We start from the raw sequence: 16,587 nt of genomic DNA on the forward strand, positions 1-16,587 counted from the left end.
TTGCTGTTTTTACAGTCCTCTCCTTGTCTTTAACTTTTGACAATTTAATTATGTGTCCTGGTGTGAGTCTCTTTGGATTCCTTTTATTTGGAACTCTCTGGGCTTCCTGGATCTGGATTTGTTTCTTTTGCCAGGTTAGGGAAGTTTGCAGCCATTACTTCTTTTTTTTTTAAATAACTTTGATTTTTATGTACTTATTATTGAAGAAATTCACCGTACTTACAAGTAAAATACTGTGAGTTTACAAATGAAATTAAAAATCTGAATTGGTGGCATTTTTAGCTAACACCTTCTAAAGGGTTTGAGTTCTTGTGTTTTAAAAAGGAAAATAACAACATGCAGAATTTTAAGCAAACAATATTTCCGAGAAAAAACAGTACAAAGGAAATATATTTTAAAAAGAAAAACACAGTATTTCAACATAACGTACTTCAACCTAAACAAATACATTTTTGCGAAAGGCAAACCTCTAGAAAATTTATTAATTTTGTACCAGCCATTTATTTGCAAAAAACAGACAAAATTTAATTCTACTTCTTTCCAAAATTGATGATTTATCCAAGAATGCAGCTTTGAATTCCAAGGTTATGTTTCTTCAGTGAGGAGATAGTTATAATTATTTATGTGGAATATTCATTATCTCGGCTACACAAACAAAGGGCCAAGTGACTAGGAGGCCAGTCCCTGCTAGCACAAAGAAGTCTGGAAAAACATTGCTTTGCCATATGTTCAGATACTGGCAAAAGGAGCTTTCTTTGTTGGTACTGTCTAATAGGAAGGACTTTTCACCACTTCCCTGACAGGCATTGTTATTGCCCCTGAAGTACAAATAAGTAATTTTCAATTTGAGGTTTTGGTTAACCAATTATCATTTAGGCTGCATGCACCTTGTTTTTTTTTTTTTTCCTTTTCCCCCATTATTCCACTGCATTTACATTTATTAAACAGTCTATGCAGCAACCAACAAAAAGGTAAAAGCTAAAATTCTCTCCTTAACTGATTTAACATAAATTATGCATTCATCTGGGGATATCTGATCACTTGAGCTATCTCTTTTAGTTATCACTGTAGATCATTCAGTATCTGGCTCTGATGTGAGACGTTCCAATGCATCTTCTTGTACTTTCCCTTAACTAACAGTCACAATCATTACCTAAAAGAGTCAAAGTCCCTTCTATACTTTGGAACTAGGAATTAGAGAAATGCAAATAAAAACTGTCTTTTAGAGACACTGATACAGCAAACTTAACGATAAAAAATTTAATAGATCAAAAGATATATAGTGTCCATGGCCAATAACCTATGATGTATGAGTATGTTTGGAAGAAAGTGATAACAAGAAACAAATCACTTAAAGCCTTTGGAGGTAAGAAGGCTATCTTGGGGACTTCCCTGTTGGTCCAACAGTTAAGACTCTGCACTTCCAATGCAGGTGGTCTGGGATTAGATTTCTGGTCTGGGAATTAAGATCCCACATACCACAACTAAGCCTGCACAGCTAAGTCCATGTGCTGCAACAAAGACTCAGCACAGCCAAAATAAAGATAATTAAGAAATACTTTTCTTAAAATTAAGAAATATATTTTAAGAAAAAAAAAAAAAGGGCTATCTTTTGAGCCATAATTCCCCAGGGGTGGGGGGTACCATCCAAACTTCTCAACTTTCCCTGAAAATTCCGTAAGACTTCAGTTTAGGAAAACTCAGAGTAGAGAGTTGGGTGCTGCTGCTGCTGCTGCTGCTAAGTCGCTTCAGTCACGTCCAACTCTTTGCAACCCTACAGACTGTAGCCTGCCAGGCTGCTCTGTCCATGGGATTCTCCAGGCAAGAATACTGGAGTTGCTATTCCCTCCTCCAGGGGACTTTCCCAACCCACGGATCAAACCTGTGTCCCTTGTATCCCCTGCATTGACAGGTAGGTTCTTTACCACTAGTGCCATTTTCTGTTCTGTTCAGTTCAGTCGCTCAGTTGTGTCCAAATCTTCGTGATCCCATGGACTGCAGCACAGCAGGCTTCCCTGCCCATCACCAACTCCCAGAGCTTACTCAAACGCATGTCCATTGAATCGGTGATGCCATCCAACCGTCTCATCTTCCATTGTCCCCTTCTCCTCCCGCCTTCAATCTTTCCCAGCATCAGGGTCTTTTCAAATGAGTCAGTTCTTCACATCAGGTCAGCCATTACTTCTTTAAATAATGTTTCTCCCCCTTTCTTTTCTTTCTGGGATCCCGATAATGTGTGTATATTGGTCTTCATTATGGTGTCCCACAAGTTCTTTAAATTCTCTTCACTCTATTTCATTCTCTTTTCTTTTTGCTCCTCTGGAAGAATTACACTGCCCTGTCTTCAAGTTTACTGATCCTTTCTCCATGTTATCTGGTCTGCTGTTAAATGCTTATGTTGAATTTTTCAGTTCAATTACTATATTCTTCAGCTCTATGATTTATTTCTGTTTACATTTACTGTCTCTTCTTGGAATTCTCATTCTGTTCATACATTGTTCTTCTGACTTTGGTGAGCATCTTTATGACCGTTATTTTGAATTCTCTATCAGGTAAATCACTTACCTCAATTCATTAAGATTTGTTTCTGATTACTAGTTGTTCTTTTGTTTGGAACATTCCTCTGTTTCTTCATTTTCCTTGAATCTCTGTGTTGGTGTTTACTTATTAAATAAAACAGCCACCTCTCCCAGTCTTTAACACAGTGGTCTCATGTAGAGGCTGAACCTCATTAATCAGCACAGCCTGAGCTCCTGGCTGTCTCTCAAAGCTTTGTGACTGTCTAAGCCACCTTCTTTAATTGTAGTGGCTCTCAATAGGGTGTGTCAAGACCTATCAATGTCTCAAAGGGATAACTGTATTGAACACCCAGATGCTGGATGATTGGAAGCTGAATCAGGCAGCAGCTGTTGTTCAGTTTCTCAGTCATGTCCGACTCTTTGTGACCCCATGGACTGCAGCATGTCAGGCTTCCCTGTCCTTCACCATCTCCCAGAGCTTGCTCAAACTCATGTCCACTAAGGCAGTGATGCCATCCAACCATCTTATCCTCTGCTGTTTCCTTCTCCTCCTGTCTTCAATCTTTCCCAGCATCAGGGTCTTTTCTAATGAGTCAGCTCTTCACATCAGGTGGCCAAAGTATTGGAACTTCAGTATCATTCATTCCAGTCAATATTCAGGGTTGATGTACTTTAGGATTGACTGGTTTGATCTCCTTGCAGACTTTATTTTCTTGGGCTCCAAAATCACTGCAGATAGTGACTCTTTGCCATGAAATGATGGGACCAGATGCCATGATCTTAGTCTTTTGAATGTTGAGTTTTAAGCCAGTCTCACTCTCCTTTTCACTCTTCTCTTTCACCTTCACCAAGAGGCTCTTTAGTTCCTCTTTGCTTTCTGTCGTAAGGGTGGTATCATCTGCATATCTGAGGTTATTAATATTTATCCTGGCAATCTTGATTCCAGCTTGTGCTTCATCCAGCCCAGTATTTTGCATGATGTACTCTGCAAATAAATTAAATAAGCAGGGTGATGATATACAGTCTCGATGTACTCCTTCCCCAACTTTGAACCACTCTGCTGTTCCATGTCTGGTTCTAACTCTTGCTTCTTGACCTGCATACAGGAGGAGTATGGTGGTTTGTCAGGAGGCAGGTAAGGTGGTTTGGTATTCCCACCTCTTTAAGAATTTTCCAGTTTGTTGTGATCCACACAGTCAAAGACTTTAGGCAGCAGCTAAGCTGTTTCAAAAGTATGTAGTTAGGCTCCTTCCAGGGAGAAGCTAGCAGGTGGGTGTTTTTCCTGTTTCCGGTAGCTGTGGGATTGGGGAGAGAAAAGTGGGTGCTCCTGTGCTCATTAAGAGCTGCTTCTTTGTTTGCTATATCCTGTGGGGCTCATGAATGCAAGCCCCAGCGGCTATCAGAGCCAGGTGATTCAGTCAGCTGTCCATTTTGGCAGCTGCTGCAAAGCTGGGGCACCAGATGTATGTACAAGCTTTTTGCAGGGAGATACCAGCAACTTGGAGTGGTCTGGAGGGAGAAGGCAGATAGGTGTCTCCTGGTTTATCTGATGTCCACGGAGTGTTGCCGCTGTCCCCTAGACAGTGTGTTAAATTGAAGCCTGATCCATAGGCAGCAACTTTCGAAGTATGCAGGTAGGCCCCTTCAGGGAAATGGGCATTTCTACCTGCTCCCTCTGCACAGCTGGGGTGAGTATTCCTGTCCATTAACAAGCACGTCTTTGTTTGCTATAGTCTTGTGTCTCTCGTGGATGTAACCCCAACTGGCTTTAAGGGCTATGTGTTTTTGTAGCCCATTCCTTAGGAGGGAGTCTTAAAAGAAAGGGTGCCAAGTATGGCACCCACACCCTTTGCTCCTCAGTGGGCAAATAAATGATCAGATTACATTTGATAAAAGTGATCAGCAGCAATTAATTCTTCTAAAATTTAGATTGTAAAGAATATCACAATAATGAATAACAGGAAAATTACAAGAAATTGTTTTGGTGAGATAACAGAGAAAAAGTGTGAATCAAACAAACAAAAACCCTAATCTCATTTTAACTCCTTTAACCTTTTTCCTCTCTGGAGGTAAACCCAGTTTTAAATGGGACTTGTCTTAGTGACTGATGACATGACTCAGAAGGTTAACTACTCAAAACTAATTCTGCACTTTTAAATATGCACCCAGTAGGTTATGATGAATCTCAGAAGAACCTGACCACAAGTATATCCAAAAATAATGAATAATAGCACTTTACTTATATACAACTTTTAAAAAGCTTATATGAAGTCAGATAAAGGTCAAAATAGTAGAAAATATGTGCCAAAACTAAGGTTAAAGCCAGGCCTCAACTTTGTACCAAAGTATATAAGAAGCAATCCTTTCAGACTGAGAAAGGTGGGAGGCTTAAAATTTGAGATACTACTTTTTTGTAAGACTCATCTAAAATCAATGTTTTGAAAACCAAAGATTTATAGCATAAACTAAAATTTCTAGCACAATTAATAAATAAATACCTACAGTTAGAGATGTTCACTAGCTTATGGTTAACAGTATAGACTCTGGGGAGCTCAAAACACACAAATGATTCACTTTCATCCTTACTTCACTTTTCTAGAGAAGCATGGCAAATTTCACATTTTCTCAGTTTTTACAAAGGTAGAGATCAATACCAAAGGGCCACCCTGTTAGCTCAGCTAATAAAGAATCTGCCTGCAATGCAGGAGACCCCAGTTCAATTCCTGGATTGGGAAGATTCCCTGGAGAAGGGAACGGCTACCCACTCCAGTATTCTGGCCTGGAGAATTCTATGGACAGAGGAGCCTGGCAGGCTACAGTCCATGGGGTCACAAAGAGTCAGACGTGACTGAGTGACACCAAAGAAGAGTTGGACACAACTGAGAAATACCAAAGAAGGTACATAGAAAAGGCATCTCTAAGTGTTAAGCTATTGTGTTTCAAGTGCTTTTTTTATATTCCTAGACTATGACAGTTAAGTGAAAACATCAGATACAAAGCAATAAACATACCAAAATTACAAATATGTGCCAATGAACACATGGGTAAATTACCTTGTTAGAAGTTAAGAGCTGTGCAGCCAGCCATAGGATTTGGGGTAATTTATTATTTCCAGGAAATATTATTGTTTACTAATTTTTAAATAAAACAAAGGGAAAAAATCAAGTAAGGTCAAAGTGTATAGGCCAAGCCATAGAGTCACAAAAGTGCCCCAAAATTACACTGGCAGGTATAAACTTCTAAGCTTCAGGCAGTCCTGACTGGGGACAAGCCTGCTTCCTGGTCTGATTAAAGGCAGCCACAAATGAGTTAGGTATGAAAGAGGTCAAATAACTGGCATAACACTTGGCCCAACAGGGACCTTTCATTGTGGATGGCGGTAAACCCATTCAACCACATCTTTTCCTTTCGGGAGGCAGAAATGCTAGCAGATAAATAAAGAATGGTACGTTGATGAAGCTCAGGATATATCCTTTCCAATCTTGTAAACCAAAGGACTCACAGGACTATACCACTGAAGATACCAAGCTTCTGTGTAAACCTGCAGTAAGAGCCAGTTTCAGAAGGCAATATGTGACTGTTTTTTCCTTGCAACCTTAAAGAATGAGACTAATTTGGTTTCACAGAGGAAAAAAGATGATACTAAAAATGGTTTACACATAATTTAACAGAGTTAAGATATCTAGGACAAACTGGTATGTACAACATACGTCTACAAAGAAATTATGTTACCTATTAAGCACATAAGAGGTGCCTGATAAGTAACTGAATGAACAGTAAAACCATAAAAGCATTAAATATTTAAAAAGGAATTCCCAAAACTAAACCACATTGATTCTTTTCCTTTTTTTATTGTTTCTTATACATATTGCCATGTAACTCCTTAAGTGCTTTTGGTACTTTAGAATTTCAAACATTTAATTTTTCAGTTTATTCTGAATATCTTATTTTTCTATCAGGGATCCAACATGTTCACTTAAAATATATTATCATAAATATATCACTATATTTTTTAAAGGAAATATTTCACGTGTATAAATAAATGTGGTGGTGGTAGTTTAGACGCTAAGCATGTCCGACTCTTGTGACCCCATGGAATGCAGCCTGCCAGGCTCTTCTGTCCATGGGATTCTCCAGGCAAGAATAGTGGAGTGGGTTGTCATTTCCTTCTCCAGAGGATCTTCCTGACCCAGGGATTGAACCTGGGTCTCCTGCATTGCAGACAGATTCTTTACCAACTTAGCTACGAGGGAAGCCCATAAATAAATATAGCTAATAATATAATATATGCCCATGTGCCCACCATCCAACTTAAGAAATAAAACACTACAAATATGACCAACTCAAGAAAGAAAACACTACAGGTATGACTACCATCCAATTTAAGAAAATAAAAACTGAAGATATGACCAAGAAAATACTGTGACCCCTTGTCCACACTGTCCTTCCCCAGCAGTAACAACTACATGCATGTTTTTATACTTTTACTACATCTTTATAGATCCATAAGCAAAACAGCAGTGGTTTTTAAAACTTTAATATGCTCATCTCCTAAGACTTTTAAAAACTATGTACCACCGTGCTTATTTGACGCTTAAATAATGGCAGTTTACTGTTGACTGAATGCATGCTTTAAACATTTTTGTCAAAGCTTTGGACTGCAGTTTAGTTTATTCAATTTATGGAAAATATAACCATATAACTTAATTGGTAAAACCAGTTCCCAATGTCAAATCCAATCAACCAAATCTGTCAGAAAAAAGTCTAACTTAATTTTTAAATTCAAATAAATGTGTTATTATGTGTGCCCATGACAACTTTCTCACTTGTGGGATTTTAATTTTAAGATAGATAAATGGATAGCTAGGTAGACAGAGACACTATAAGGCATGGGGTCTTTGTCACCTGGATAAAATAATGTGTTGCCCCTTTCAATAATTTTTATTGAAGCTTTCTGTTTTGTTCTCAAGGGACTTTCCCTCAGGACAAATTCTCCAATGTCTCTTTGTTTGGTGCCCTGATTTTTAAATTCCAAGGCAATGCACCATAGTTAGATTTAGGGTGGACAAGAAGTAAGCTTTTCTTCTGAAAGACAGATGATTATGAAAGAAGAAAGAAAGGAGTACTGGCAGACCAGAAGGATCTCTGGCAAATCTTTTTTAGGAAGGACTACATATGGAAAGAGAGAACGTGGAAATTAATTGCTTTAAAGCTATCCATACCTGTATATCCCACAGGAAGTCTCTGTGTACCCAGGGCACAGGTATCCCAATTTCAAATCCACAGATCGACAGCAGGGGTTGACAAACTAGGATCCAGCTGCTGCTTGCCTTGTAAATAAAGTTGTGTTGGGCAGTCACACTCACTGGTTCACATATTGTCCATGAGTGCTTTCAGAGAAAAACTGGCAGGGTTAAACAGCTGCAACAGAGATTGTCTCACAATGGCCAAAATATTTATCTGGTTCTCTGAAGAAAAAATTCTGCTACTCCTCATCTACAGCATTGTGTATGTGGTTTCTCAAATTCTTTCTTTAAATCAAAGTTACATAAGGCCACGTTGTCCTAAAAGGCTTATTATGAAAAGTATTATTTCCTTCTCCTGGGAAACAACTACTTTATATTCTTCTGGCTGGTATTTATGGTACAGGCTAAACCAGGGAGCCACAAAAGTGTTGACAGCTATCAAGGAGACTTTGTCGCAACCCCTCCATAACATTTTTCTATTATCATTGCTTTATTTTTCAGTTTTAAGCATTATATATTAACCTCTCATTACTGAAAATGAAGATTTATCCTGCTTCCCAGGTGGCTCAGTGGTAAAGAATCTGCCTGCCAATATAGAAGATGCGAGTTCAATCCCTGGGTTGGGAAGATCCCTTGGAGATGGAAATGGCAACCCATTCAGTATTCTTGCCTGGAAAATTCCATGAACAGAGGACCCTGGTGGGTTACAGTCCAGTCCATGAGACCACAAAGAGTCGGACACGACTGAGTGAATGAGCATATCCTCAATATAGCTGTAGATCAATATTCAATATTTATATTAGTATTATGAATAAATACTATCAACAAGTGGGTTGTCTGTATACTAGGATTACTTTTCCTTTTCCTACCCGAGGTTTTTCTTGGAGATAATGACATTTATTTATTTCCCACATACTTATCTGTAATTCAACTTTATATGTTCAGTATGTATGTGTTCATTTAATCCCTGTATTTTTTCAGAATGTACCTCTACCTTTATATTTGTCTGAAAAACAGTTTGTACTATTTTCCCTTCCCCATGAATAAAACCTCCAGTTTTCCACTGGGTAGAGAAGTTGTATGGTTTTCAGACTTTCACAAAGGGAATTTAACAGTGTCCTTTTCTTTTTCTTCAGGAGATTTAAAACTGATACATTGCTATCATTTAATACATGGTTCATGTTCAAATTTAAAGAAATAACCCAATGCTATCCTTTATAGCTAAGTTTTCCCCCCATTCAGGATCACATGTCACATTTAGTTGTCATGTTGATTAGTTTTTCTTTGTCGTTCATTACACTGACATGACTAGCCCGGCATTTCATGAGGTTTTTCTGGTTACTTCCTTGTGAATTGATTAAGGTTGTTAGTTTAAAAAAAAAAACAAACTACATGAATGATGTCTTACTCTCACTGTATTATACAAAGAAGCATACGTGATGTGCTTTTGACTAACTGATTAAGGTGGTATGGTGAAATTTGTCCACTATAAAGTTACTTTTTCTTTTCCTTTGTAATTAATAAGTAATCTGTAGGGCGATACTTGAGACCATGTAAATATGCTATTCCCCCCAAAAATCTGATCCAATGGTTTTAATATCCACTAATGATTTTTCCTTGAATCAATTATCACAATGACAGTTGAAAAATGGTGACTTTCCAACTCTATTATTTCTTCTACATTTATTGGTTAATACCTAATTGCTTCTTAAATAGATTTTCAACCAGGTTACGTTTTTAGCATCAGCCGCAACTCCACTTTCAGGTTCCTGGCACTGCTAATTACTGAGCATTCTGGGATTCTGTGGTTTAAACTGGGTTCCTTCTAAGCTTTCTTCTTTGCTAGGAGTCATGCTTCTTAGTTTTGCTAAATTTGCTAACATTTGCTCATCTGCTTTTCCAGTTTCTAAAACACTGTTACTGCTGTTGTGTCTTCAATTTTTCATTGACCTTGTAAATTTATGCTTTTAAAAATAAACCCTTCACTTTCATTTTCATTAAGCTCAAAAGGAGAAAGTAAACTCATATGTTTAAAACTGGCTAACTTGACTTAGAAGTCCATTTTTCTTTCCCTGCTTTCAAACTTTATATAAATGATACTGCTTTAGTCACTCAGACATGTCTGACTCTTGGACTGTAGCCCATAGGCTCCCCTCTCCATGGGATTTATCAGGCAAGAATACTGGAGTGGGTTGTTGTTTCCTTCTCCAGGGGATCTTCCCAACCCAGGGATCGAATCTGCATCTCCTGTGTCTCCTGCACTGCAGGCAGTTATTTATCTGCTGAGCCACTGGGGAAGCCCATAAATGGTAATGAAATCTTCTGCAACTTGCTCTTTCTACTCAATACTATGTTTCTGAGATTTATCCATTTTGATACATGCATCTCTAGTTCATTCACTTTAAATGAACAATGTTACAACTCAGAGTATGAAGTTGGTACAATTTTTTTATCCAATTCCACCATATTTCCAACAGTGATACTGTGAGCTTTAGGGCAGGGGGTCTATTTTTGCCTAAGAACATACACTCCCCATACAAGTCTGCAGAAAAATAGGATTATATATGCAAAACATTAACCCTAAAACACTTCAATTCTGTAACTTATAAAATGAGCTAATAAACTAGGCACCAAGAACACGCTCAACAAATATCAGTCACTTGGAGACAACAGTGAGATGGGGCTCAAAAATTCAGAAAGAAGAGTCCTCTCTGAAAGTTAAACTGCAAGATAGGCCAGGGCAGAGACATGAAAAGAGTAAAACAAAAGAAGAGCTGCAGGGCCAGCAACATTTGACCATAATATAACTACTGTAATAGCAAAATAAATAATAGGTCAATTAGAAAAGAGAAGCAAAGAAAAAAGGGAATCATAGAAACAAATGCTGACAATCCATAAAAACACTGTTCACAGGAAGAAAAACCTTAACAAGCATGTGGCCACTTTTTTCCATTCCAAATCATAAGGCTATTCATGTGGTCAGACTATCCCTATGGTGAAATGGACACAACAGGTGATTCTGGGCCTGATGCAATTAAACATTAATTTTACTACTTAACTTTTCTCATCCAAATATCATACTCATATCCTACTGCTTTTTCCTATGCCAATTTAATTTCTTACTGTAAATTAATATACTGGAATTCTGGCAACACTTACAAACTCTCTTGTGTTTTAGTCACTGTGGTATCTTTCAGAGCCAAATCACTTTGGACACGGACAAAAAAGGAGTCATTGGAGCCTTCAGCCCAGATCTGAGAACAGGGCCAAGTTAACAAGGTGCTACCTCGCAGCTCCGGCCTCTCCTTTGACTACAGTATCTCCATGCAGCTCCATTCTCTACTCATATCAAGAATTTCCTCTTCCTCTTTCATGGAGCATGCTTGTGGGCATGTGTGCTCAGTCATGTCCAACTCTTTGTGACCCATGGACTGTGACCCACCAGGCTCCCCTCTCCATGTGATTTTCCAGGCAAGAATACTTGAGTGGGTTGCCATTTCCTTCTGCAGGGGATCTTTCTGACCCAGGGATTGAATCTATGTCTCTTGGGTCTCCTGCATTGTCAGGCGGGGTTTTTTTTTTTTTTTTTCCCAGCTGAGCCACCAGAGAAGCCCTTCAATGAGCATATGTATTAAAAAGGAAGTGAGTAAGCTCTAATATTACCGCTTTCTTCTACTGTCTGTAAACCTACTGCTGAGTCATATATTTTGTCAATGCATTTATTCACTTTTTCAAACAGAAAACTGTGTTTCCTACTGTCTTGTCAGTATGAAAGGAGAAGCAGTATTTCAAAATAACTTGCTATATATGGCTTCTAATAGGACATAGTTAAGACTATGAAAAGTCTACCTTATTACTTTTTGTGAAATGTTACTTCAACTTGTATTGAACTGATGAACAGGCATTGAATGATATTGGCAACCTGAAGTAAAATGTGAATTTTCATGAAAAAAAGTACAAGCAATGCTCAATTTCAAAATATATTCAGTTTCTCAGGGTTATTTTATAGTTGGCTGCTGGAAATTCAAACTCTGTCATTTCCTTCTCCAGGGGATCTTCCCCCCCCAGGGATTGAAACCGGGTCTCCTGCACTGTAGGCAGATGCTTTACTGTCTGAGCCGCCAGGGAAGTCCAACTCTGTCATACAAACCATGTAATATACTTACATGGCATTGAGATTTTCAAGTCTGTCAATAAAAGTCTATCTAATAATGAATCAGGTTCTGTGTTAAGTGTTTATGATATATAAATTAATAAGACATAATTCCTGTGCCATATAGCCCATAATATAGTCTGAAAGATGGACAAATAAAATAAGTAATTATAATACTGAACTCAAAGGCTTATATAAGTACACAAGGCAGTGTAGTTGTATCAAGAAAGAAATGACTAGCTCTGAGTTAATAAGCTGGGGGAAAAGTTGAAGAAAGGATTATAAATTTTGTTTTTAAATTTATTTCTTTTTAACTGAAGGATATTTGCTTTACAGAATTTTGTTGTTTTCTGTCAAACATAAACATGAATCAGCCATAGGTGTACATATGTCCTCTCCCTCTTGAACCTCCCTCCCATCTCCCTCCCCATCCCAACCCTCTAGGTTGATATGGAGCCCCTGCTTGAGTTCCCTGAGACAAACAGCAAATTCCCATTGGCTGTCTATTTTACATATGGTAATGTAAGTTTCCATGTTACTCTGTCCATACATCTCACCCTATCCTCCCTTCTCCCCGTGTCCATAAATCTGTTCTCTATGTTTGTTTCTCCACTGCTGTCTTGCAAATAAATTCATCTTTCTAGATTCCATATATATGTGACAGTATACAATATTCATCTTTCTGACTTACTTCACTCTGTATAATAGGCTCTAGGTTCATCCACCTCATTAGAACTGACTCAAATGTGTTCCTTTTTATGGTCAAGTAATATTCCATTGTGCATTTGTATCACAACTTCCTTGTCCATTCATCTGTCGACAGACTTCTAGGTTGCTTCCATGTTCTAGCTGTTGCAAAGAGTGCTGCAATGATTTTAGATGAAATTAAGCTTGAGCAGAAGAGCCCAGCTGATGGAAAAGAAGACATTCAACTTGGGAAATAGCAAGGAGTACCTTTGAAGGTAGGATAGATATAGCAAATATAGAGAGGAAAGCTAGAAAGTCGGGCTGGGCATGAATCAGAAAGCTGAAATAGTATTTCAAAGAACTAGATTCTTTTGGCCAGGGCTTCCCAAGAAGTGAGCCTAAAAACGGATTCCTTCACCTTCAGGTGGCCTATAACTGCTGAGTTATAGGGTAGGAAGAAACTGTCAGTTTTTTAACATGGTTATATAATTTCCCTACCAATCACTATATGGTTATATACGTACATTTACTGTTGTTCTAGTTACGGCTACTGTCAATCTTCTAAATTTTAGCCATTTTCATAGATGTGTGATGGCATCCCATTATGATGATGAGTGACGTTCAGTATCTTTCCATATGCTTAGTGGCTATTCTTGAATCTTATTAAAGCCAATTCAAGATTTTCACCCCATTTTTATTAGCTTTGTCTTCTATCATTGAGTTGAAGTGGTTTTTATACAGTCTGAATACAAGTCCTTTGTCAGATACACGTACTGGGATTATTTTCTCCCAGTCTGTTCCTTTCTTCATGTTCTCTTTTGATTTGAGCATTAGTTTTTAATTTTGATTAGGTTCAATTTATCAATGTTTCTTCTTATGATGGTGCTTGCTATCTCCTGTCTTTCCCAAAGTTGTGAAGATATGCCACTGATTTCTCCTTTTTCTATAATTTTATTTCATTTATTTCTGGCTGTGCTGGGTCTTTGCTGCCATGCAGGCTTTTCTCCAGTTTCAGCGAGTTGGGGGGCTACTCTTCACTGTGGTGCACACGTTTCTCATTGTGGTTTCTCTTGTTGTAGGGCATGGGCCCTCGGGTGCACGGGCTTCAGCAGCTGCAGTTAATGGGCTCTACAGCACAGGCTCAATAGTTGTGGCTCACTGATTTAGCTGCTCTGTGGCATGTGGGATCTTCCCGGATCAGGGATCAAACCCGTCTCCTGCACTGGCACACAGATTCTTTACCACTGAGTCACCAGGGAAGCCCTCCACTATGTTTTCTTGTAGAAGCATTATAGTCTTAACTTTTACGTTTAGTCTAGGATCCACACCTTTAATTAATATCTGTGTATGATGTGAGGTAGGGATCGAGTTCAGCTAGGATATTATTCCAGCTTGTTATAAAGACTCTTCATTTCTAATTGTGTTCCTTTGGTGCTACCACCAAAAACCAGCTGGTTGTACACTATCTACTTCTAAACTCTCTATTCTTTTCCATTTATTTGTTTATATATCCTTATACCAGTACCACGCTGTCTTAATTACTATGGTTTTAGAGTCAGTTCTCTAATTGTTAGAGCATAAGTCCTCTAATTACTGTCTCCTTTTTCATGATTGCTTTCAGCTACTCTAGGTCCTCTGAATTTCCATATATATTTTAGAATCAGCATCTTGATTTCTACCAAAATAAGTCTAATGGGATTTTAACTGGATTTTTACTTGACTGAGTCTATAGAGAAGTGGTTTACAAAGTATGGGCTCTGGATCAGCAGCATTAGTTAGCATCACCAGGGAACTTGCTATAAATACAAATATTCAGGGCTTACTCCAGACTTTGTGGATCAAAAACTCTGGGGAAAAGGTTCTGCAATTTGTGTTATAATAAGGCTTCTCTGTAACTGATTCATGACAAAGTGCTAAGAATTACTGCTGCGAATCAGTAGCTTTTGGGAGAACTAACATCTTAGCAATACTAAATATTCCAATCAATGAACAGATATATCTCCCCGTTAATTTAGGTCTTTCCCTAATTTCTCTTACCAATGTTTTATAGTGTTTAGTCTATATGTCTTGCATATAGTTTGTTAAATTTATATCAGGGTATTTTATGCTTTCTAATGCTACTGTAAATGGTAATTCTAATTGCTACTAGCTACCTTCAGCTATAAGCCTGGCAGGCTATAGTCTATGGGGCTGCAAAAGAGTTGGACATGACTTAGTGACTAAATAACAAACCTTCAGCCATAGTCTATAAATGATATAGTGGAAGTCTATTTGGGGGTGGGAGTTCACTAACAGATTTGAAAAAAAGTAGAGAACTCAAATTACTGACAGCATCTTAAAAACAAACTAGTTTTAAAAGATATGCAAGAACACAGGAGGTTGTTTCCAATGAACTAACCATATGCATTAAGCATGAGCATCTACAAAGATTAGAAAAAGGACAACCAGACACAGTGCTCTCCTGTAGTCTTGCCAAACACTTTACATATTCTTGACAAAAAGATCAAACATCAGTATCTAGCTGCTGGATCCAGCTTCCAATCTGGAAGACAGAGGAACAGAACATGTTGGATTATGCAGAGAACATGCGTGCATGCGTGCTAAGTCACTTCAGTCTTGTCCAACTCTTTGAGACCCTTTGGACTGTAACCCATCAGGCTCCTCTGTCCATGGGATTCTCTAGGCAAGAACACTGGAGTGGGTAGCCATGCCTTCTTCCAGGGGATCTTCCAACCCAGGGATCTAACCCACATCTCTTATGTCTCCTGCATTGGTAGGCAGGTTCTTTACCTCTCACGCCACCTGAGAAGCCTACACAGAGAGCATAAGATTAGCAAAATTTAGACTGTGGCAAACTTTGGTTGGGTTTTTCAATAGATAAATCTGTCAGGAAATAAAAGGGATGGAGGAAGAACATATAAACTGAAAGAGACTTAAGTATGAAGTTTTTACAAAACAGGCAAGTCTAAACTATAGTGTCCATTTGGCTGAGAAGAAAGATTATTTAAACATGTGAGGAAATGATTACTACAAAAGTCAGGGTTCCAGGTTGCTTTTGTGGGTAGAAAGGAGGTTGTATTGAGATGGGGCATAGGAGTAGCTGGCAAAGTTGTATTTCTTGATCTGGGTGGAATTTGCCTTATAATAACCTGTTAAACAATCCCATTTAATTCTTGTGGTTTTCTGTATGCATGCCTTATTTTTATTGTAAATGGGTTTTTCCTCTCCCTTATGATGATATATGTAGACTCTGGGATTGAAAAGTTTGTAAGTTGTAATGGTAGAATGGTGTTGGTGATGATATGAACTAAGGTGTGGTTATGGAAGCGGTTGTTCTTTGAGCTAGGGATACAGGTGAGGACAAAGTCAAAGAACTAAATGGCTAAGAACTTGGAGAGACAGTGACAGAAAAAAACTGGAAGTTTGGTTCTAATCGCTGCCATCAGTGTGGGAGAGTGCCCTGGATATTAGCAAAGATAAAAATGATGAATAGGTTGAAAGAAATCTACTTAGATTGCAAAGGTACTACATTCTCCTGGGCCCACAAAATGGAAGACTATTTTAGAAACCATAGGGGAAAGGTCCTACTTTCTTTCTATGCGTTGTAGGAAAATGAGCACAATCCACTTCAAGGAAAGAAGAGACTCACTATCTTTTAGACACAGGTAGATTTTAGTAGAGGTTCTGTGGTAGAGAAAGTTCCTAGAACAATATCAAATGTGAATGGCAATTTGCTAATAAAAAAATGGAAATTCCTGAAACACAATGGAAACGATCAGGAGGGAGAGAAGAGGATGTGTGTGTGTGTGTATTGGGGGCCCACAGACATGGGGGCTCTTCTGTATAAAGAACACTGCAACTAATAGTATATTTGAAAAGAGGAAACAGAGGGCTCCTTTTCAGACATTTGAGAATGTGAGCACCATGGATGGAATGACCTGGTCTCACTGTTTTAACTGGAGCTTGTCTGAGATGATGGGAT

At 38.3% G+C, this 16,587-nt stretch overlaps 1 protein-coding gene across 2 annotated transcripts in view; it reads right to left on the reverse strand.

Moving 5' to 3' along the window:
• Positions 1–16,587, reverse strand: part of NDUFAF2 (NADH:ubiquinone oxidoreductase complex assembly factor 2) — a 168,747-nt gene that overhangs the window by 36,463 nt on the left and 115,697 nt on the right. Inside the window, exon 4 of one of the 2 annotated variants that reach the window (XM_061393461.1) lies at positions 7,742–7,849. The exons of the other annotated variant lie outside the window; for it this stretch is intronic. Within the exon in view, the coding sequence (XP_061249445.1) occupies positions 7,742–7,849 (108 nt within the window). The remainder of the gene's footprint in view (positions 1–7,741; positions 7,850–16,587) is intronic. 2 annotated transcript variants of the gene reach the window in all.

Source organism: Bos javanicus, chromosome 20 (genome assembly GCF_032452875.1).
Source record: "Bos javanicus breed banteng chromosome 20, ARS-OSU_banteng_1.0, whole genome shotgun sequence".
Classification (NCBI taxonomy): domain Eukaryota; kingdom Metazoa; phylum Chordata; class Mammalia; order Artiodactyla; family Bovidae; genus Bos; species Bos javanicus.